The sequence below is a fragment of the Scleropages formosus genome, chromosome 17 (genome assembly GCF_900964775.1).
Source record: "Scleropages formosus chromosome 17, fSclFor1.1, whole genome shotgun sequence".
Lineage (NCBI taxonomy): Eukaryota > Metazoa > Chordata > Actinopteri > Osteoglossiformes > Osteoglossidae > Scleropages > Scleropages formosus.
This window is the reverse complement of record NC_041822.1, coordinates 26,167,759-26,192,108: the sequence shown is the minus strand read 5'-3', so window position 1 is coordinate 26,192,108 and position 24,350 is coordinate 26,167,759. Positions and strand designations below refer to the sequence as shown.

At 53.1% G+C, this 24,350-nt stretch overlaps 1 protein-coding gene across 1 annotated transcript in view; it reads left to right on the top strand.

Moving 5' to 3' along the window:
* The first annotated feature begins 8,609 nt into the window (after positions 1-8,609).
* LOC108921831 (transmembrane protein 132C) overlaps positions 8,610-24,350 on the top strand; it is a 121,038-nt gene continuing 105,297 nt past the window's right edge. Inside the window, exon 1 of the mRNA XM_029259552.1 lies at positions 8,610-8,666. Coding sequence (XP_029115385.1) covers positions 8,618-8,666 — 49 coding nt within the window. The 5' untranslated portion in view covers positions 8,610-8,617. The remainder of the gene's footprint in view (positions 8,667-24,350) is intronic.

Sequence of the window (24,350 nt, the reverse complement as noted above, 5' to 3'; positions counted from 1 at the left end):
GGGACTTGAATTGCGCTCCGCTTGCAGTCATTAAATGGTGATACGGCTCAGATGGGATTGTAGATTTTTGTTCTCCATTTGTGAAGCAAAAATAGTTGCCATAGGCGCTGATATGCAAATTAAATGCTAGATGAAGCTCTGCATTAATGAACTTATCAGATCAGAGTTCCCTCCTTTAATATCACGCTTAATGACATTTGGAAACGTGTTACGGTAAGCCACGCTGGCTTCGAGTTACTCCGAGAATGTGTCGAGACGTTTAAATTCCCCCGTACGCGAGAAGAACGTGACGCGGGCCCGGAGATCCGACCGTTTTCGAGAACGGAGGGAAAAGGCCGGCAGAAAGACCGCAACGCGGGCTTTCGCTTCCCCGGCCCTCGTTTACCGAGACGAGTTGCGCTCCGGGGGCGGCTGCCGCGTCCCGCGCACCTCTGCTCTCCCAAGTCCGGCACGCTGGCGCCTTCCGCAGAACTAATCCGTCTCACAGAGTGAAAGCTAAGCAGTATTTGATATTCATAAAATCAATGTGTTGGAAATTAAATTTGAGCAAATAATGTGCACTTTGCAATTCCCCTCTTTTTTAGATGTATGTAGTCTCATCATTATGAATCAAGCGGCGCACGAGCCATTTATTAAAGCCGTCTCGTTCATCAAGCCCAACATGTTGCGCTTCGTTTTTCTTTGCTCTTTGTTTCGACTCGATGCGAACGAAGCTCAGGAGGTGCACGATGGCGGCCAGCTCAAGGCAGCGACCTGTCTGAGACGTTAGGCAGCGGTGGAATAACTTTTATTTCCTTAACGCGGAAGATTCCCGGCGGAGCCGCCGCCGCCCCGTCCGCCTCCACCTTCCACCTCCACGCAAACGTTGTGTGAAAAAACGGCGAGAAATTTCCTTTACGCACTCGCTGCCCGGCTTACGAACGCAACCGGAAGAGGAAGACTGCGGTTTGCACGCTGCTCCGAAGTGACTTTTACCGCTATGAGGCTCACGATTCAAATGCTTTCTCTGGATGTGTGAAATACTTAGATGTTGTTATAGTTAAAAAAAAAAAAAAGAGAAAACTCGGTAAGACTTTTGTTTTTTATTTTCATTAAATTGTTTTTGTTCACTTTATTCCGTGTTAAAATGAAGACGAATTTATAATGACTGAAAAGGAAAACGTGGCGTCTGCGCAGCCTCCTATTCAGTACTGACTGTGGATAATCCATCCCATAAACATGTGCCACGTTCCTCATCTTGCTGTTGATCACGATGCTCGGCAACGCCAGGCACAAGCCGTAATCCCTGCAGGAATGAGCGGAAATGGGAGCGCCCATTAAGCGATTATTTCTGGTGCTCTTTACTGCCACCTACTGCCTCGGAGGATAAACACGGTTTGGGTTCGTTCCGTTACGGAGACGGACACTTTGTTAAGGGAAGAAAATGCGATTAAATACATACAGATCAACTAGGAGATGTTTTTGCCATCAAAAATGTGTAACTTGGCGTTTCGTAGCCCGAGGAACCAATGCGCAGGAGAGCCGAACTGTCTTTTTTAAAAATTGTGTTCTTACTGTACTTGCGCATACTCTACTACTGCACACGTTAAGTGTAATTTAAAAAAAAAATCCCTCCTATATTCTGTCTCCTAAAGATACACGCTGCCACTCAGAAGAACGATACCTTGATTTACTGAGATAGGAGCACCGCTGGACCATATGCAAAATATACATTTGGTACCAAATTGATATGTTCCCATAATGGCCTTGAAGGAAATTATGTAGCACTGTCTAAAACGATCAGAGCGGAAAAGCTGCAGAATTATTTTCCCTAATGTTCCCTTTGGTCATTAGCCAGGACGACCTTCTGTGTAATAAGCGACTGCTTTCGCTGCGAGGGGTTCGAATGATGAAGAGTTGGGTGTCGAGCGGGGTGTCGAAGAGCGTGTTGCCGTAGACATCGCACACCTGTCGCTCGGAAAGTTTCCTCTCGCAAATTGATAAGTGTTAATTACCTGACGACGGTAAAAGCCCCACATAAATTAAAAGTAAATGACAGGCTGAATGGGATGTTAAAGCGGCCTGGGGAGGGAGAGAGAGAGGGAGAGAGGGAGAGAGGGAGAGAGGGAGGCTGCCCTCGTGGGAAGAACCTCCTACCTGCAGTCAATCTGTTATGCCTTTACCACAGGGGAACCGGGTTCGACCCTTATCGCAGCTGTCTCCGCTAATTGCATTTTCATTTATTAATTTAACAGAGAGAGATGTACAATTCAGGGTATACAAACGTACATTCCACGATTACAGTAATTATCAAATAGTTGTTACTAATTATTGATAATTACCTTGTCAGTTATAATAACGATTATTTATAAATGCATTATCAAGACGAGAGCCCTGGGTTCCAGGTGTTACAAAGTCTTTGTGGAACTGTGTGTGTGTGTGTGTGTGTGTGTGTGTGTGTTTTAAAAATATGACAGCGCACCGACAATGTGCAGAACCCATTTTTGATGAACTCCGCAGTATTGCGAGAAACAACTTGGGTTTTTAATCTCTGCATCTGTTCAGATTTGTTTGTTACTGTGTTCCCACCTGTGATTACTTTTCATTTGCAAATACGCTTACATGTCATGAACATGTGCAAGGATGCATAATAATTGTTGAGCAACAAAATTACTCAGCGATGATTGCATAAGACTGGTGAATTTGATTTGCAGGTTCATCTAAAGCAAAATGTCTATCTGGCACCAAAAGTGTACAAAAAAAAAGCACAAAGGAATTATGACTTAAAACAATTAAATGAGTATTGTATGGAACGGTGCCAGAATGGTTTTGAAAATGGGATGAACAGCGTGTGCGCGTGAGAAATGTACTTCCTAAAAGTCACTCCACACGTGCAAAGGATACACAAAGGATTCTGGGAGGAAGGCTGCCGGGTGTCGGGTCTGGGCAGCCGGTGGACTTATTGTCAGTTTTATTATTGCAATCCGTATCTATAAACTTCTAAAATTAATAAACGAAATCTGCTTTCAGCTCTAGAGGAACACAAGTACTGAAACGGACAAAGTGAAAGAAGAGAAGCGGAACGATGGACGAAAGGTGCCGACTTGCAGAAGTCGCAGAACAACAAACCCGCTCGGCGCTTTACTGCGGGGCCTTCCCTCCGGACTCCTTGGCCGCACCCGGTGCTCGTCGCCTCCGAAGGAACTTCTCCCCGTTGTGGCTGTAAGCGTGGGGGGCGTGGCCGGTGCTCCTGCCGCTCCTGCCGGACACGCTGCGGTAGGGGTCACGCGGACCGCAGGCCCGGACGGTCGTTCGAGGCTCGGGAAGGACTTCGGCGGGAGACGGAGGCCTGCGAAATGACGGAGAAGCGCTAAATGGTTCCCGAACCCCGCGCCTACTTTCCGTGCCTCCCCAAGGGCTCCGGTTCCTACAAATAAAGCCTGCCGTCGGGTTCGAGAAACCTGGGTCCGAGCATCACCCGCGGAGAGGAATCGGGCGCCGGACGTTCACCTTCACGCTTGCTGCTGCTGCTCCTCTCCAATTTTTTAACGAGTCATTTCTTTAAAAACGAAAGCGCGCACACAGTGTGAAGGGGGGAGGCTGAGGCGTGCGTGCCATTTGCGCCACAAGTTAAGCACATCTGTGTGCATCCCATGATCCCAGTGGCAGATTGAGGTCAAACATAATCCCAGGTTTACTTGCGCTTCGCAGTTTACTCTGGAAAAGCCTTAATGGGGAATTTTTCCTCCTGCTTCACCGCTATCATGGCACCGTGGAGCGGCAACACATTCTAAACATAGTGCGTTTGTGCACATTGATGGACAGTAATTGATGCTCGGAGATGCGAGGAAGTGTTTATGGAGGCGAACTTGTCTCGGTGCGTCTTCCTAACGTGTCCTCATTGTGCCTGTGTGGGTCTGCGCTTTGTCTCCGCCGTCTGCTTCATCGTTGTTTGCGCTCACGTTTGACGGCCTTCTTCGCCATCCTTGGAATATTGACTTGTTGTCTTTTGATCTTTCCCGCACTACAGATATGTGCTCTCTCGTTTCGTGTGATGTCGGCGCTCGGCGCTGTCAGCTTTCCCTTTAAGTCGCTCAACCTCTTGAGCTCTGACAGCAGACCTGCGCGTTTCTCCCGCTTCCCTCTCGTCTGATTGCTTTGCGCTGCGGCTACAAAGGAACGTGTGTGTGCGTGTGTGTGTGTGTGTGTGTGTGTGTGCGTGTGTGTGCGTGCGTGCGTGTGTGTGTGTTCTACGGACATGCAACATAGCAAAAAGCCTCATTTCCAAGTAACGGCGCTCTACGCAGCAGCAGGTGGCGTAGCGGCTACAGCTGCTGCCTTGCACTTGAACAACGTGGCTTCGAATCCCACTTTGTGATGCAGTGGCCTTGAGCGAGGCGCTCGCCCTGAATCGACACGGTAAAACTACTGTATCGGTGGGTAAATCGGCGTACGGAGCGTCTGAGGAAAGGCTCGGTCCTAGTGACTGAGTCACCGGCGCCTGTGAGCGAAGTGAGTTTGGACGTCAGTCCTTTCAGTTTCCTCTGCTGTAGCTCAGGTGTCAAAATATAATTTCATAATAAAGAGGGAATGATTTTACTGCAAACAGTGGAAAAAGGAGTGTGAAAATGATGTGAAAATGTAATCCACGAAGCACGGACACCGTCGCCCTCATCCTCGCCGTCTGCTGTAGAAATGCCGCACGCAAATCAGAGTCCAGATACATAACAAGCGTGGAGCCCCGAACCGCAGCTCTGACAGGTCTCCCGCCTTCGTGAGAACCGCGGTAAAGGACGTGCGCACATTTGAAATGCAACACGTCTGCTTCTAATGAGGCCCGATAAGGTCACCGTAGAAACGGCAGCTGCACATTTGTCTGTATCTCCGGTGCTGGAAGTTGAGCCGTCGGCTGCACCGGACCTGAATGGAGCGCGCTGACGCCGACATTAATGTACGGGGGCATAGAGCACAAACCCACCCGTGTTCGCCATTATGTTTATTATTGTCATTATGTATGCAACGCTTCTCTTCACAGTCAGTACTTTTCTTGAAACAGTCATTTTACTTGAGTATTGTTGTTTACTCCCCCCCCCCCTCCCCGAGGATGAAGGCTCAGCGGGGGGGCAGCTCTCCCAAAGCACAAACTGTAACCACCTCGTCCATATTACTTGAGTGCAAGAGGTTCAAGGGTTCATTTCTCACTCTATTAGTAGCAAATTGTTTTTGAAAAAATCAGCTGTTATTTACCAGTCTCCAAGGTGACTTATACTGTTAGGGTTATACACCAGGCTACTTACACTGATTTACCCATTTTTACAGCTGGGTAGTTTTTACTGTATCAGTTCAGGGCAAGTCCCTCGATCAAGGGTACTGCAGCGGGAGGTGGGTCTCGTACCCAGGTCCTTCGAGCGTATGGCGGTGATGTTAACGGCTACGCCACCTGCCGCGTTGCGCCGTCGAACATCAGGGGGTACGTGTTAAAACACGGTGCGCGATGCTCTTTGCTGTCATTGTAGTGTCTCTGTTACTCGCTTTCTGCAGTATCTTCAGCCCCCGAAGTCAAGCTGGACATCGATTCCTGGAGCGCTGATTGCCACGTCCATTAGCATCAAAGTCCCGTGGCTGAAACCAGGAGCCGGTGCTCTGAACGCTTCAAAAATAGACTTGCTTAGTAAGTACAGAACACAACGCCTTAATTGTAATTAACCTTAATTAATCCTTCTAAGAGGTTTTGCCAATAAAAAGTGACGGGTTCAGTCTGCAGATTGTAGTGCCTATAAAGGTGTTCTAGAGGTGTCTTCGCCACAGACGGAGTCTATAATCCAAATGATAAACAGCATAAATGTGTACCTTATGGGAGAATAACATCATCTGTGTTGAGTTAAATAAAGATATAAAATAGTAAAGATATTTTCATGGTGGGTGGGGGGATGGGGGTTGCATGTTCTCTCTGTGTTCATGTTTCCTCCCACTCTATACAGACATCTGTTCCAGGTGGATTGGCAACTCTGAATTGTCCCTGGTGTGTGTGTGTGTGTGTGTGTGTGTGTGTGTGTGTGTGTGTGTGTGTGTGTGTGTGTGTCTTTACGTTAGAAAGAGAAAGAGATTCGCCTGTGATGGACTGGTGCCCCTCCCTGGGTGAACGGTCCCTAATGCTCTACGCTTTGAGGATGGACTCTGGAGCACGGTGACCTTGCACTGGACAAGCGGTTATTGATACTGGGTTAGGGTTGTTTTCGATGTCCATTTCTGAGTACAGCACAGTACAGCACAGTACAGCACAGTACATCACAGTACTCCCATGTAACTGTGTGCATCACTTGCTCTTATGCTTTTGGTAAAAGTGGAGCTCTACACGGTGCCACTGTGGTAAATGCAGTGCATTGTTGTGGAACGGAAGCTGAGGCTGCAGCGCCGGCAGTGAAGGTGTCACAGCAGGGTGGAGGGACAGAGGGACGGAGGGACGGAGGGACACCTGCTCAGCATTTCCCCTGCTCTTCACTGCACGCGCGCGCACACACACACACACACACACACACACACACACACACACACAGTCTGCTAGGCACTCCAGCAGAAATTCTCTGCTCTCTTGTCCTCCCTCCGACGGAACGCACAGTACCGCAATGTGTCTCTATGTCACGTGGTTCATTCCCACAAGGGGGCGCCCTTGCTTTTCGGTGGACAGCGAAGTGCCTTGAAAAACGCGGCAACCGACGGCCTGCCGAGACGTTCAGGGGGGTCGTGGGCACGAGGGATGCTGGAGAAACGTGGAGATCCACGCGCTTCCCGTGGCGACGCACTCAGGAAAGGCCGCTCCGTTTTGTCTGCTACCTTCCAAAATCCAACAGCGGGTTCGAAGGAGCTCGAGCGCTCAACTGTTGGGACAGTTCGCCACTTCCTGCTGTTCCTAAATAACCTCCTGATCTCGATATGAAATGTGTCCTTTTCGAGAAAACCAACGTGGGCTTGGAGCCTATTCCCAATGTCTCTTGGTTGTGCTCAACTGATGAGCCCACAGTTTCTCTCCAGCCGATGGGAAATTATCGATCGCCCTTCGCCTCCACGTGCAGCAGTGTCTTAACGGTTTGGGGGAGGGGGGTCGGTGGGACACGTCTCTCAGAGGGGTCGTTAGCACCTTATTCCTTATCGTACCGCTATGAAAAGATGTGTGATTCGGGAAGCCAAGGCCCACATTACAAGCGCCGGACATTTTACCCCACGTGCACGTCGTCCAGCAACAGATGGAGTCCCTACCTTCGGTTTTTTACACTAGTATGCATGCGCCCTCATGTACCGATGCCGTTTTACCCGTGTCTTTGTCGTGTCCCCAACTCCAGTGGCTGGCTGATCTCACTTTGCCTGTTCCCTCCGGTCCGAACTCCTGGAGGGACAGCGCTTGCATGGACAGCACTCGTCCAGATATGTCCAAAACTGCTGGGTGGACAACGTTTCTCATCCGTGCGTCCAAAAACTGCTGGAGGGACAGCACGTCGCCAGGCGTTTGTGTCCAAGAACGGTGTGGAAGGGAGGGAGCGCGCAGCGGAGCGCAGATCGGTGTCGCGCGTCACGAGCCACTTGGGATGATTAAAGTTCAACAACAGTCACGCGGGAGGAATAAAGAAAGCGCGGCGCGTGGTGGCCTTCTGTTGAACGGCGGGGGAAGACCGGCATGTCGAGCTGTTCTGCAGACCTGCGTGTGTGCGCGTGTGTGTGTGTGTGTGTCTGTGTCTCCGAGCACCCAGCAGCGTTCTCGTTCACGCGGATTCCGCTCCGACTGGCTTTCACTGGTGACCTGCGCACGGGGCCCTGCACGCGGGCCAGCTGAGCTCAGGTGAACCGATCACGGGTGACCCGCCCACGGGTGACACTGAGCATCGCGCGGAGCCCCGCAGGCAGGAAGCGGCAGTCGCTCCGCAGACGCGCGACACTCCGGCGGCTCGGGACGGATGCAGAGCAGCGCGGCAGGTTCGCATATGAAATATTAAAGCGGATCAGCCCGGCACGCGCGTGGAGGAGGAGGAGGAGGAGGAGGAGCGGCGGGAGGAGGAGGAGGAGGAGCGGGAGGGACCCACGACACGACTCCACCGAGGACGAGCGCAGAAGAAAGACCCCCCGCGCAGAGGCGCAGCTCGCGCACCCTGCCTGCCTGCACACGCTGCAGATGTTACAGATGTTACGGCTGTCACGGGACAGGTGCGAGACCCCTTGCACGGAACGGGCGTGTTGAGCGCGCGCCGGGGCGCGGAGGACGGGACACGAGGCACCGGACGCGCGCGTCGCGAGCCCCCGCGCCGACATAAAGCGGAGCCGCGCGGATAAACAAAGAGTGGAGCGGCATGACGGGCCGGTCGGGACTCCGCTTCGCGCGCTCCCGCCGCGCGCCCTGACAGACAGACGGACGGACGGACGGACGGACGCACGGAGGGAGGGAGGGAGGGCTGGGATGCGGCGGAGCGCGTTTCGCTTGGACCCCGGCAGCATCGGCAGCGCTCGCGTGTTTTTGGAGAGCCACATGGAAAGCGGAGGCGCGCTCCCTCTCCCGGGCTCGGGCAGCGCGCGCTAGGGCCATCAGCCGTCGGTCCCGCGGAGTTCCGCGCGCAGGAGGAGGAGGAGGAGGAGGAGGAGGAGAGGGAACATGTTGCTCCTCGGCAGCCTGCAGGTCATCGTGACCGCGCTCCTCGGGGGTGAGTGGACCGCCGAAGCGCGTGCGCGCACGCACGCACACACACACACACACACACACACACACACGCACACACACGCACCCTGTCTGTGGGACCCCTCTTGCGGTCTCCCGGGTTAATGAGCCAGATGAGCCAGATGAGCAGAGACACCGGGGTGATGATGAGGAATCACCGGTCCGGTCACTTTATGAATAAATAATAACTGCACTCATCAGTCCGGCCTCTGCGCGCGCACTCATGGCATTCCCTCGCTCTACTCTGCTATTTTACACAGTATACCACGTTTCTTGCCGTGGTCCGCGCTGCTCCGGAGCCCCGCCAAAGAGCACCATCATCACACAGGGCTGTGGGGTCCTGTCTGGGGGATGGGGGATGGGGGGTGGGGGGGGGTCCACACAGATTCAGGCGATACACTGTGTGACGCTGCACATGTGTTTGAAAGACATTCCCAGGTGTCACACACCTTTGCAGAGTGTGAGCGACAGCAGTTTGACACTGGGACGCGTTTCCCTCCCTCGCTGAACGTCCTGCTCCTCCCTCGAACCCGTCGAGTTGGCAGCTGTTTCGGGAGGGGGGGCTCTGACAGAGCCTGTGCTTTCGTGGAGGGGAAAGAGCCCCCGCTCACACCTGCCCCCCTCCCCTTCAGACCCTCAGGAGTTATGGAGCCCCGGTGGCCTGTCCTCTCCCATCCCCCCCGGCATGTCCCTCTAAACACCATCCGATCCTGTTTTAAAGGGCTCCGAACCACCGTCCTTCTAGTTTCTGGAGCCCAGGAAGTGGAGCCCCTCCCCTCAAGAAATGACCCCACACAGGTTGACAAATCTGTGTGTGTGTGTGTGTGTGTGTGTGTGTGTGGGAGAACGTGTGGTGCTGCTGTCAGTTTCCTCTATTTTTGCGGCACCCATCCCTGTGCGCAGTGCCAATATTCAAAGGAGGAACCATGTTGCAGGGACACGTTCGCAGGGTTCCGTTGCGGTCGCCCTCCTGGGATCCCTGCGGTTGAACAGATGGTTCGAGGGAAACCAAACTTCAGGGAATCTGAGTTTAAAATAATTTCAAAATTAGGAAAAAGGAAAAAAACAGGTTATGATCTGAATGGGTCCCGTTCGCCAGCTGATCCTCAGAAATTAGGAGTGTGCAGAAAAGCGTGAAAGACTCCCCCCTCCCCCTCCCCAACCCCCACCCCCACCCCCACCCTAACCCCCCCAGGGAACTCCGGCTCTGTCGTCATCCCAGGTACGACCGGTTTATTGTCGGTTCCTGACAGCGGAAGGAAATCGCTTTTCAACACGGGATTAGTGCTGATTCACCCGCCTCTGGACGGGTTCTTCCTGAATATAGATGGTGTATTTTGTATGGAATAGTTGAAGTGTGGTAAAATGTCATTTTACCGCTGTGAGCGCTGCTGCCCGCTGGTCACGTCTTTTCCAGCCTGGATTTCTCCTCCGCACATGAGCTCCGTTTGAGAAGGCCTCTGCGTGTGTGCGTGTGCGCGCACGCGCGTTCCGGCCTGTTGTTGGGTCGTGTCCTAAACGGAGACCAGCACCTTCTGCAGGTGTGGTGTAAACGTCTCTCCGTTTACCACATTTGTCCCGTAGCTCATGTCGTGCCCAGAGTGTGTACGCACATCGTGTAATCCGTCGCTCCTGTGGCTGCACTGCGGCCGGAGCCGCCTCCTGCAAGGCCGTTCATCTCCTGCCACGTGGCCTCTTGAGCACGGCTGGTGGTGTGTGTGCGTGTGTGTGTGTGTGTGTGTGTGTGTGTGTGTGTGTGTGTGTGTGTGTGTGTGTGTGTGTGTGTGTGTGTGGGGCAGGGGCCACTCTGACAGCAAAGTAGCTATTTGCCACAACCTGGTTCCTGTCCCTGTGCTGCGGCTGAGGGGGGATGTGGGTCGAGTCGCCAGCTGAAGTGGGGTTCAAAGTTCAGAATCCTGCCCAGGAATTAACATAATATCTTAGTTTTATATGACACTTTAATATTCCCAGAAAGTGTCTGTGGGAAAAAGTAATTTTCTGCTTTTAATCGTTTGCCTGTTCGTTGGCAGTTGAAGGAAACCTGACCTCGCGCTGAATTTATGAGCGTTCTTAAAATTTAACGATGAGTTTCCCGTCCGAGGAGGAGTGCCGGCGGAGACGATACGGGGGGGAGCAAACGTCTTGACCTGGACGTCAGAATCGAGGACCATCTTCAGGTGGACTGGTGCGGCGGACCGACGTTTTCGCCGTTTCCTTTTGCTGAGCGTTCGGCCTCAGAGGGAACTTTGACGTCGCGCTGTCGCACTGTCCGTCCCACTGTCTCACTGTCTCGCTGTCTCACTGTCTCACTGTCTCACTGTCCCACTGTCTCACCGTCTTGCCGTCTCACTGTTTCACTGTTTCACCGTCTTGCTGTCTTGCTGTCCTACTGTCTCACCATCTCACCATCTGACCAACTCGCTGTCTGGCTGTCTCACTCTTTCACTGTCTCAGCGTCTCACCGTCTCGCTGCACGGTTCCATCGTCCTCATTAGACGCTCCCCTCTTGTTCTCGCGGCGTTTTCTCACCGAGGCGATAACTTCCTGAGAAAGACTTTGCGAAGATCTCCTCGACATCTCATTTGGCCGAATTGCTGCTCCACATCAGCGATCCCGACGCCGCCGCCGCTCCACTGGACTCCTGTCATTTTCCCCTGGTTTGGCAGGAAATTGTAAACTGGAGGAGAGCGGCTTCCCACCGGGACCGAGAGACACAGCCTGCGGACAGGGCCCCGTGTGTGTGTGTGTGTGCGTGCGTGCGTAGGTGCGTGCGTGCGTGCGTGTGTGTGCATGCATGTGTGTGCAGTTCCGTACATGTTTGCGCACAGTGGGCCCGGTGTGGGTGTGGGCTCTACGGTCTCACCTACACGAGAGCATCTCGTTGAAACCAGAATGAGCCGCGAGCCCCAGGAGACAGATAGGAATTAGTTATGATGTTGGCAATAATTGCATCTAATTCCCTCGCTGTCAGCGGGTGCCGGTGGAGCTGTGTGAGGTGCGGGGGGTCACTCTAACGGTTTAATTGTGGAAACAGCATCTCGTCACCCAGGAAAGCGTTACCGCTGTATCACACTGACCCACAGGCCTCTTACCACCTGTGCTTTTTCTGTCTTTGCCCCCCATTTCCGCACAAAGCACGGAAGTGCTTCTGCTCTCGGTTCCGGAGAAACGTTCCTTCCGTAACAGCGAGCGGCAGGATGGATAAGCCCCTCCCACTGACCGAAGCCCCTCCCATTGACAGAAGCCCCTCCCCTTGGCCGAAGCTCCTCCCCCCGAGCGCACCAGTTACGTTGGCCGTTGAGGGTTCGGTGGAACCGCTGCCGGGGCCCATCGTTCTCCGCGTGTTTTCACCATCGACTCTTTCAGCATCGCTCGTCCTTTGTGTTTTTTCAAATGCCGGCGGGGCAACAGCGGGAAGTGCGAAGGCGCGGCCTCCCGCTACGGTTCTCTGTCGCTCGAGCGCCCGGCACCCACACGCGCGATTGTCTGAGCGGGATTCTGCGTAGCGAGAGTCGCGAAAGGGTGCGAAGGGGTGCGAGTCGCGAGCTCACGCAGTGGTGGCGTGAAACTGGGCGCGCGTCTCGCCCACGCAAGTGCTCGTTTTGAACTACCTGCTACTGACGCGCCGCCGTCGCAAGGGGATCCGTAGCCTCTCGTGATTCACGAATCTCGATGCGCTGAGAGATGGAACGGGACAGCAGGGGGCGCTGTTCTTGGACCTGTTTCTGTTCAGTCGAATTGCTTCTCGGCCTTTTGGCCAAGATCAAAGTGTAGTTTTCTGTTCAGTCAAAGGCCAAGGGTTCAAATCCCCGTTTGCGCTGCCGTTCCCTTGATCCAGCAGCTTGTTGTGCGTTACTAGACGTTCCTGCGCCCCCTGCCTCGCACCCGGTGCTTCCTGGATGGACTCCGAACCTCCGTGACCCTGCTCTGGTCAAGTGCTTGTTGATAATACCGACGGAATAAATGAAAATATGACACTGAAAGACCTGCTGCAATCATTATGAAATATATTGATGCTATCATAGTCATGCATAAAAACTTTTATTTTGGTAATTAATTTTAGGTCATTTTTTTTTTTTGTCTGGGAGCTAATTATTTTTGTGTTTTTTCGTAAGAAATAATTGCCGTTTGCCCCCTCACAAGGGCAATTTGCTTAATGGGGTGATTGTAGGCACCAGGGGAACCCCACTACATGACCTCACGCTCATTTACCTTCTGCTGACCTCTGATTCTGGGACACGGACCCTGGAGGGAATCTCCGCAGGCGAGGCGTCCCGTTCCCGCGCCCTTCAGTCCCCCCGGTCCTCTTAGCCCACCTGAGCGGTTGAAACCTCCACCTTTCCGAATTATGAAGAAGTGACACACGTGCGGTCGGAGTGCGGAGGGTCGGTAGCCTGTAGTTTGGACCATGTTTGGATGCTCTGGTTTCCAGCCGTTGCCAAGCAATACGAAACAGTCATGAGATTCAGGAACATGTGTCAACTCTCACAATTTTCCTGCTGTGGCTGCTGTGTTGGGATTCTCCTGCTGAGCTGCAAAACGTGTATAACTGGTCAAGGCAGGCGTGTGACCTCAGATCAGTGCGTGGAAAGACTCGGCGATCTGTGGAGGAAAGCTGGCGAGCAGGATGTGCGGAAACAGGAGCGGTAGCGGACAGCTGCAATGAGTGGGCGACGGAGGCCTTGGGAGGGTTCTTTGCCAGCCAAACCAGTCCGAACAGAGCCAGAATGACCCCCCCCCCCCCCCCCAGTGTGGTAGGACCAGGACCAGGAACGGAGGCGATCAGACAAATGTTGAGCTCAAACTGAATTATGATACAAGTCTTGAGCTCTGGCAACAGCTCACAGTTTCAGTGCTGGAAAAAGTTTCTTTGTTTGTTTGTTTCTTCCTCTTTATCTTCTCTCCTTCTATTTCTGTTTTGTTTCGCTCTTTCTGGGCTGAACTCAGTGGAGCGACAGAGATAATGAGCTGTAACTGTCTCTCCGAACACCTTCTTTTACACTCTGTGCTCTGATTGTACAGTGAATACTGCGGCATGTGTACTGAATACCGCGGTGCGTGTACTATGTGTGCTGAATACCGCAGTGTGTGTACTGTGTGTACAGTAAATAGCCCAACAGTGAGGTCTGTTTCAGGCCTAGAGGCAGTAACATGTTCAGCTCCACAATGACTGCGCCCCCTTCTGTCCTCATTGTGTCCTGCAGGTCAGCTGCTGTGGGCGGTAACACTCCGTCTACGAGGGTCTCTCTCTCTCTCTCTCTGTCTGTCTCTCTCTCTCTCTCTCCCTCTCTCTCTGTCACACACACACACACACACACACACACACACACACACACACACACACAGAGTTGCCTGGTGCTTCAGCACTCATTACCCAAGGCCCTCAGGCTGTCTGTGATGAGACTCATTGTACAGCAGTTAGGCGAAACGCTAAGCGTGCGGCGCTCAGGACGCTCTCGATCCCGAGACCCGTGTCACTCGATTACACAACACCTCCAATGAGTGTAAAAACGATGAGCTGTTTGGGCTTTATTTTCTGCCCATTGAGGCCCTTTTGCTGCTCTACACACACCGGTCACTCATTACCCACTGGCCGTGGGTGTGTGTCGCTGCGTGGTCCCCCGCAGCAGGGGCTCCGAACGCCGGGGTCGAGGCGTCGCCGGGGGGCTGGCGAGAGTCCGCAGGGGGTACGCGGTCATTCGGCCAGGGCAACGTGCGCTCGGGGGAGGGGGCCGGCAGCCCGTGGAAGAAGGTTCCGGAGAGACGGGCGCTTGTTGCTGCTGCTGCTGCTGTTGTTGCTGTTGCTGTTGCTCCTGCTTTCTTTCTTCTTATTTTCTGTCCCCCTCTGTTCTGCTCAAGTGTTTTTCCTCCTGCGTTTTTTTCCAACCTTTCAAACACAGAGAACTTGAAAGGGTTTTTGCTGTGAGACTGGCACCCCCTCCTAGAGCCCTGAGCCGGAGAGACGCTGCGTCACCGGTCTCTATGTGCCCCGGGAGGTGGGAGAGGCGCAGGGACGACCCTCACCGAGGTCTCCGGTGACGCCTTCACCGCCCTGTCCCCAAAAAGTCCCCAGACGTCTGCTGGTCTCGGGGGACATGTAGGAACGGAGGCGCCTGGCGACAGGTCTGAGAAAATTGTCGTCAGGTTCTCATCAGTGACTTTAAGGCTGCAACCTGATGTCCGTGTGGTACTGGGGACGGTGCTATGTGAGCGAGTGTGTGTGTGTGTGTGTGTGTGTGTGTGTGTGTGTGTATATATTCCACTCGGGCATCTTGGGGCCCTTGAACGGAGATAATGGGCTCCTCCAGGGGCCCCACGGGGGTCTGGTGACACCCCACCACAGGGCTGCGGTCTCCCTCAAGCGTCGGGCACTGGGTCCATTTAATGCCGACTACGGAAGGGAGCCTACTGGCTGCTGCTCTGGTCCCCGCGCTCGTCGCCGAGGGGGGGGCCACATTGCGTACCGTTTCCATGGCGCAGGCACTGCTGCTTTCTTGTAGGTGAGAGTCCATCCTGTGCTCGAGCGGCGCCTCCCCGGCACCAGCGCGCAGCGCCGCCGAATCCGCCAGTGGCTCACGGCAGGACCAACACGCAGCTGCCGCAGTTATTTTTTTTATTTATATTTAAAAAAGATGTAAACATGTTTAAATTGGGCTCGGCTGGAGCCGCAAAGCCCCGTTTTTTAATCCTCTCCCACTCAGATCCGAGTGTAAACACGGTACAGAGCCGTTTTAATCCAGATCAAATAACGCAACGAGACGACAGCAGCTCTTGCTGGGAGGGGGATATAATTGCGTATCCAGCAAAATTAGGTGGAGGAAAAACCTGACTTGATAGGGGAAGCGCACAGTTATGAGCTGCAAAGCGACTCGGGACAAAACGGACAGCAGGTGGCGCAGCGGTTAAAGCTTTCGGAAGGACCGGGTTCGAATCCCCCCTCCCTCAACGAAGGTATTTACCTTAAACACACACAGTAAAAATGACCCTGCGGTATGAATGGGTAAATCACTGTAAGGAGCTCTGTGTACAAACCCGATGCTATTCGGGTCGCGTCCAGATGTGAGATGAACACGGGCGTAAAGTGCAATGACCCCACGTGCAGAGTGTATTTATAAGTGTACAGTGTCAACTGTAAAGTATGGTGTAGAGGGGAAACGATGAACAACGATGAACGCGGGGGGCGCCCACACACACACACACACTGTATTGCCACAAAGTGAAAAGTGAACCACGAATCTGAGTGGAGCTGGAACACGGAGGTGAGACGAGATACCGGACTGGAACGCCGGACCTGGACTGGAGCACAAGAGGCAGGAGTGGACAGGACAGGCGCTCGGGACTGGAACATAAACACCTATGGAACAAGACTTGGGAAATAAATGAGTAACTAAGGTTCGCAAGGGAAACTGCGGTAGAGCTCTCATTATCAAGTTGCGGATGAGCGGAAGTGAGCGGCGCCTCCTTTGGTTACTAGGGGTTACTGTCCCCGTGGGTCATGACAGTGCGTCACCTTGGAGAAAAGTGTTACATCAAAAAATAAATGATATTAATGGTGCTGAAGTCCATCATCATCATAATCATCATCATCACCATGAGATGTGGGATGTGAACCTATTGCTCACCCAGTGTTTACATGGAGAGGGAGAGAGAGAGAGAGAGAGAGAGAGAGAGAGAGAGAGGAAGGCACCGGTGTACAGTGACCACCCCTTCTGGACGTGAATAAACACTGTAAGGAAGCTTATAAATATTACATATAATTAAGAATATGCAAAGCGGCTGCCCGTGACGGTCATCGTCAGCTGACCGCAAGAGGGATGACTCCAAAGGGAGCGCCATCACTTAGGCCATGGTTACACACCTTACTACAGTATTCGCTGCTATGCACCACTCTGTTAGCCTTGGTGTCAGTCGGTGTGTAACCGTTCATCTGGAACACGGCTTCCTGCTGGGAGTGGCTGCGTTCCTGTATTCCGGTCAAATGCGGGTGACCATCAAGGACAGGTAGGACACCATCGTCGTCCACATAAGAGATGATGGAACTGGCTTCTCCGTTTTGCAGAAACGGACATGTTCGGGAGAAGGAGTTTGAGCAGGAATGAGTATCTCATGCAGTCGTCTTACTTATGTAAAAAAACGTTTTTTTTGACGGCCCTCAGAAGTGTCTCAAAGGTGACTGTCCTGCGTGTCGGTGTCCACAGGTAGTCCACCTGTACTGGTCCACTTGCCAGCCTTAATAAATACCTATCAGCCCACATGTACATGTCCGGCGGCAGTGGAGCGGAGTGTCTCGCGCGCAAACACACACACACACACACACGCAGAGGTACATTTACATTCCACAGAAGCGTGCGGTATTACGGAATGCCGAAGCGCTCGGAAAATGTAATATAGATGTGCACACAAAGCATTAGTTTGTTCTTATTTCGGGGTAATAAATACCCAAAATGCAATCAGAGCGGGACCAGTGTTACGCTGTTTGCTAATACCAGTGTGCTCAAAAACGGTGTGTTTATTTAATATTTAATGCTGTCTCTGCGCTGGCAAAGCACTTTCCTTGCAGAGGCTTCCAGAGAGAATAACATTCCTCTTAATGATGTAACAAACAGGTGTTCCCTCAGTCGCCCTTCAGTGCCGTTTCCGCTCCGGTCACGAATCGCAGACCAGCGACCCATCCGGCAGTCGGTGCGACTCAAAGGCGCTCCTGTCGCTCGCTCCCTGACCCTGTCCCCGGGACCGCGGCGCCGCGTCCGAAGCCGCGCTCGGGTGTGAGACGGTGGAGCCCCCGAAAGCGCCGGGTGTAACGCCGGTCCGTAGGGGGCGCGGTAGCTAGAGAGCACGAAGGACACAAGGGTTGTGGCTGAGCTTCCCTGCTGTGGCGGCCAAACGAGTGGAGAGTAAAAGACACCCAGAAAAGTGTTCTCCTCATTCACTCTGCCAGTGTTCACTAGAAGAGCGGCTCGTCGTTTTTACACTCACCGGAGATGTTGTGTAATGGAGTGACACGGGTCTCGGGATCGAGAGCGTCCTGAGCGCCGCACGCTTAGCGTTTCGCCTAACTGCTCTACGATGAGTCTCATCACAGACAGCCTGAGGGCCTTGGGTAATGAGTGCTGAAGCACCAGGCAACTCTGTGTGTGTGTGTGTGTGTGTGTGTGTGTGACAGAGAGAGAGAAAGAGAGTAATCACTGTACAGTGACAGATTGGCACCAGCGAGAACTGGATGGAGAGGTGCGAAAACTCAAGGAGCACATCCAGTTGTGGAATGGTAAACTGCAGTAAATGCTGCGGTCTGTACGCCACACCACGGTAATAATGGCTCAGGGGTGTAAATGGCTGTGATAGAACTGATGTTCCGCAGAAATGATCTGTTTTCCCTCCGAGTCGCTCATCTCCGCTGAGAATTTACCTTATTTCCCGCCTTGCGAACGGTACGTTCGGCACAGAGTGCAGATGATTTGGGAGTAAATGTGACGGTGACAATGTGCGCCGCGTTCTTTTGCGATTCCGACTGATATTTGGCCACGCCCTCTGCGCTTCGGCTCTTTTCGCGCCCTCGGGGACGATCGGGAGATCCTGCGCACGGCACCAGGAGCCGAGATGCGCGGCCCCCGCACGCTGCTGGGCGTCGTCGGGCGGCCCTTGCGGGAGCACCTGCGCTCGCCTCCCCTGTAGCTTCGTGACTTGGCCGGCAGGGCGGCGCCCTCCTCGCCGCTCCGCCGAGAGGCGGCTCTGCAGAGGCCCGCGGAGCGAAGCGTTCGCGTTCTCCTTGCGAACGTGTTGGAAGGAGCCGTTGTGTGTTTCATCCTCATACACAGATGTGCACTTGTGTGAAATTTTGCTGCGACACACTTATTTGTGTGTGCGCGCTGCAGTAACTGCCCATCTGCCCAGGGCTGCCGTGGTGCGGAGGCCTCCCGGGGAGGAGCGGCGCCCGTCGGGCCGAAAGCCGGCACGTCTAATGTATGGAACCGGCACGATAAGCGTGACTTGCATGTCATTAGAAGAGCGCGAAAGCGTGCGAACACAGTAATTATGGGAACAAAACAAGCGCTCGTGTCGCCTGTTGTCCGACTTGGCAGGGAGCGGCGGAGAGAGCCAATCAAAGGCGAGGAGCCGGGCCAGCGAAGAAGGCGTGCACTGTGCGCGGCAAACTGCGGCCACGCTAGCGACGCTAATGAGCAGCTCTGCCGCGGGTCGCGCTCGCACCCCCAGCCGTCGCGTCCCGCTTCTCTGCTGGAGCGCCTCCATCGAGCTGCCGCTCCAACGGGTTCGTTACAACCGGTGCCAGCTGGATTTGGCTGCGCGAGACGGCCGCGCCGCGCCTGTTTGCCTCCTTTCGCCGCGTGCAAATATTTGCTAAGAAACAAGTCTGCGGCTCGTCCCCCAGCGGGACGACACCCCCCCGTCCCGCCGCTCTCTTCGCCTTCCCGCTGACACCCGGCAGGCACACGGCACGCGGGAGCCGAGCGGTTCCGTCCAGCCCTCGTCCATCATGAAGAGACTGGCAGCACCGAGGAGCTCTGGACACCGGGTCCTGTCGCTGACGTGCTCAGGGACACTCTGGGTCTCGACGGCATTCGCCAGGAGTCCAACCGACCGCGGTCGCTTGGGCGCACTTTGTGTGAAGGTCAAGTTCCCTCTTGGAACACGTAGTTGGTCCGGTCCGGTGTTGGACTGCCGTACCTTTTCACTACCATACTGCTGGACCGCTCTGTGTCAATCACGACTTCTCCGAGTGTGTCCCATCACACCTGGGTCGAGTCTCCTAGTGAAGCGCATCGTTGGACTGGCGCGTATGAAACTCGAGGGTCCCGTGAGCGCGCCGTCGGAGCACCGTGTGACCGAGTCCGCGGTGAGACGGTTTCGTTGGACCACTGAATGTGAACCGTGGGTTTGGAGCAGGAGAGGGAGGTTCACGGTCAAGTGCGGCTCTCTTACCGTAACTCGGCACACAGAAAACACACGAAATCCCACAGCAGCACAGTGTGTCAACGTGTCGGTAACGCGGTTAACGGTTTTTTCTCATAAAATTTTGATTCAAAATAAGAGTCGAACAGAACAGGTGCAGCGAAGAGACTATGGATACTCAGTATCTGTCTTGTCTCACATGTCCTTTTAATTATTGACCGGGCTCATCTGAAAAAATTGAGCTGCGCTGTTTAATAAACGTCTCATTTACCAAACTTCACTGTTTACTTATTTGTACGTTTCGTAAATGTTTTTCATATTCAATTGTCTTACATATTTCACACAGCGATATTGTGATATTGCTGTTATATCCCTCCTCAGGGATACTGCTGCTCGCTCGCTCACACACACACACACACACACACACACACACACACACACACACACACACACACACCCCACAGTCTCTTTGAGGTGCAATTCTAATGCCAACAGAACACGGTACACAAAGTCAGAGTTTTGGCATCATAGGGGCATGAATCAAAAGGGATCAGAAAATGTGTAAGCAGTGTTTAAACAGTGAATAATCAGTGTGTAAACTGTGTGTAAGCAGCGCATAAAATTGACTGTTTCAATGAGGGGGAACGAAAAGTTTCTTCTATCGTTTATTTTTCAGCCAAACTGAAAAAGAAGGTGTCACTTTTTGGACGGTGCTTGACTGACAGCCGGATTAGAAATTGTTTGAAAGTGTTGTGCTGATTTTTGACAGACACAAGTCAGACACACGGGTGCTAGACACAGGTGGGACACGGGGGACATGTTGGTTGGCGCTCGTCTCCCTGAGCCCCTCGTGTCAGACTCGGGACCCCCCCAGACCCCAGAAACACTTCGGAGGATGAGACCCAAACCCAAGATTGACCGGGGAGGGGAGGTGTGGGGGTGAATTCTCATATAAAGGCGCAAGTGTCACCAGCAGTGGACATCTGGACGCAGAACAAGCACCCCATTGTGTCCAACAGGGGCGCCGTGAGCGGAGAGTTCAGCAGTGCTGCGTGTGTTGGGCCGTTTATCACAGGGTATCGTGGCCCCGGCGCCCACGTCAGTCCTGGGGGGCACCGCAGGTGCGTGAACAGGGCAAAGCCCCCTGTCCCCTGCAAGACCGCCAGTCTGATGGAGTGGCATCATGTCCCTGTAGTCCTTGATCCTTTTCACCGCACTGCTCTGCAAGGAAAGGCATTTGGGCAAGAGTCCCAGTTGAGTCTCGGTGTTGCTGTCCATGGACACTTTCAAGTGCGCCGTCCAGCTGTCCACGGGGTGGAACACAAGGTCTGACCATGATTAGACTTTCAGTGTTTCGCTCCGGTGGAGGTTTCGAGGGACATGCCCTCTGAGGACACAGTTGTATTCTGCTGTTTAATGTGTTTCCCAGTCAGCGGTTATTCTGTGTGAAGCTGAGAAGAGCTGTTCAGTCCCTCAGTGTATAAAAGACACAACTGAGCACAGAAACACTCATGAATTCTCTGAAACAGATTTATTGTTATTAATGGAATTATTACAGTTCATTATCCTGCCACCGCCGCTGTGTCTCTGTGTCCCGCCCACTTGTTCTTTCCATCTTCTTTCTTATGGCACGTCCATCCCCTGCATTCCTAACAATGTGTCTCTGACTTGTGTCATCTGTTTGTTTTCCGTCTTCCCTCCTATTCCCTTGTTCCCCCTTCTTACTCTACCTCCATTTTTTAAATTATTTTATTTGTATTTATTTATAATTTTGTCATGAGTATTTCTTGTTTTTGTTGTGTTTTCCATTCTTCAGGATTTACAGATTCCATATGTTTAAGGGTAATGGGTTTGTTCCTGGTGTGTGTGTGTGTGTGTGTGTATGCTGTCTTGGCAAACCAGTAAAAAAGAGAGGAAGAGGGATGTATAGCTCTGCCGTCAGACCCATCTGTCCGTGACCGTGAGCGTCGGCGGTCGGTGCGAACGCCGGCGAAACAAGAGCCCCCATGTTTTACGGCTCCTGAAGAAGAAGAACCCTTTCAGGCCCCTTTCTAGCTGAGGGGCTCAGTGAGAGAAGCAGGGGAAGGGGGGGGCGGCTCGCCTTTGTGGTCCAGCGTGAGGAAGGTTCGACTCCCCCCTCCCTCCCCCCCTCCCGCCTTCCTCAAGCCTTTCATTTGCAGCGCCAAAATAGAGCTGCTTCTCGACAGCGGAGGTAGGAGCGCTATGACAGCCTCTGGGTTAAACCCCAGATTTACTGCTGCTCCATCTGGATCGGCAACAAAAAGCTTCGCTCCAGAAAGAGAGAGAAGCTCTGTGAGGTGAACAAAGATGCCTATTTATGGATTTCTCTCGAAAGACGACGCTGGAGCTTCTTTAGGAGCGAGACGTGAAGAGGCGCACGGCTGTATTCGCATTTCGTCCTTTTTTCGCCTTTCGAATGCCTCCGCTTGAGCGCCGCGTGCTTCCCCTTTGCCCCCCTGTGTGGCAGAGCACGGCGCCCCCTGCTGGCCGATAGGCAGGCCCTCGGCGAGCGCTCCTTAAACGCGGCCCTGTCGACGTGCCCTGACCGTCACACAGCGGCGTGTTAAAGGTTCAAGGCCTGCAGTCGAACCGCATCAGAACACAGAGAGGCACAGTTTGTGTCAAATGAAGAATATCTGCATCACGGTGGTGAGGAGATACGTGCTTCTGTTCCAGCCCTTACAATAAACAGAAGTATAAATTATTTCGGCGATAAATGGTCCCTCAACGTTTGGAGTCCTTGAGAAAAGAAATACTACGCACCTTCCGATTTTAATGTCAAGAATGGAGCTCATAATTATGAGCACCAAAGCACCTGCAGCAAAGTGCGAAAGTTTAGTGTCTTTTAACATTTAATAGTGAGCAGCTCGGCGTGCAGCACAACGAATATTATTATGGAACAAAACACGCACTCTCGTAAGTGCTGTCATCCTACGTGTTTGTGCCCTCTGGAAATGTCAGCACAATGAGGGTGAGCGAGCAGCACCGCAACGAACCCCCTGGAGTAAAGTGATTTTACCCTAGTCCTGCTGAAGCCGGAGCACGGTGACGAGTGTTTGACGCTGGACCCGTTTTGCCACGTAACTGGGTGACAAACGACAAGCCGTTTCTTAAAAGAAATGCGCTGGATAAGTCCTTCATTTATCACACATATCCGTCCCAAAGTGTGTGTTTCTCTCTGTAGAGGGTGGGTTGGGGGGGTGTGACTGAAACACCCAGAACGAAATATTAACTCGAGATGTTAGTTTGAGAGCCGTGAAGTAAAGGGATTTTTCACGGGGGACAGAAAACGTAGGTAAGAAATAATGTCCAGGGCTGTGCAGAGCCCACGGGGTCGCGGTCGCGCTCCCTGCGCTCACAACTGCTCCTACGATGTATTTGACAAATTGTGCGAATGAACACATTTATTTGCAGGACAACAGTGAAAATAAAATCTGTTTGTGTCTTTCTGCCATGAAACATCACACCTCAAGGGCAGCAAGGTCATTTTTACCCTATCATTTCAGAGGAGGTATTGATCAAGGAAAGTAGTGTGTGTGTGTGGAGGGGGATTTGATCCTTGAGTTCACTAACAGCAGCTCTAACCGCTGCGCCACCTGCTGTCCGCTCTGTTTCTCTCTGTTCATATGTGTCTGTTACCGTGGCAACAGCGGTATTTGCGTTTGACAACTTACTTGTCTCCAGTTGCCCCCTTTATGTTCTGTGTCCCTGAGCGACCGTAAACGACCGGGTGCGGTCGGCCACCCAGCCGGGGGCCCTGCACCACCACTTATTTACAGTATCGTTTCTGGAATAAAGAGACAGGATGGGGGGCTGGGGGGACTCATTAAGGGGGTAGTTTATGTTGCAGTGAGTCCAGAGTCACCCTGGGACCCAGTTGGTTCACAATTTGCCTTTAAAGATTCCTGAGCCCCACCCCAGCCCGGCGCCCCCAGCCAGTCAGCCAGCCGATGACAAACATACAGGCCCCGAACCCGAGGAGCGACGTTTGTCTCCACTTTCACGCCATTTGGGCTGAAAGCATCTCTAGCACCTAGCTGGGACCTGGGGTTATGTCCCCTGGCAGCTCCTGCGATGCTTTCGCTGGGCGTCGGAGCGAGAGCGGAAGCATCCTGCCGTTGGACGGTTCGTGTTTTCTAACACCTGGGCTCCTTAACCGCATCGCAGGCGGCTACCACATGTGGTTCTGCGGTGCAGACGGGCGCCAATAGCTCCTGATGCCCTAAAACAGCACAACCCACTAGCGACGAAGCGGTGCCGTCTTGGCCTCCGAACGCTGCGAGAAAGGCTGGTTATTGAAAAAATGGTTTCTTGGGGTCCTGCTCACGTCCGGTCGCTGTGAATCAGGGTTTCGTTCGCAACCGTGGACTTCGGAAGAATAAGGAGCTGGTCTCATTTCAGGGAGCATCAAGGTTAGAGCTTGAGCCTGAGTTAGGCGAAGTCCTACCTCCCGCGAAAGTGCCCTCGATCCAGGTCCTTTCCCTGAACTGGTACGGTAAAAATTACCCTCTGTGTGAATCTGGAGAATCTGTGGGACTGGCTCAATTCAACTCACTTCCACGATGTTTACTGCTCCCATCTGCTCTTCCTCAGTGTCGCTGATCAGTAACAAGATGAGGGACGTTGCGCATGTTTGTGAGATTCATCGGTCAGCAGTGGACATTGACTGGGAGTCTTTGGAGAGAATCTGTTTTTATTTTCGTTCCTTTGTTGTAATTTTAATGCAGCTTAAGTTAATAAA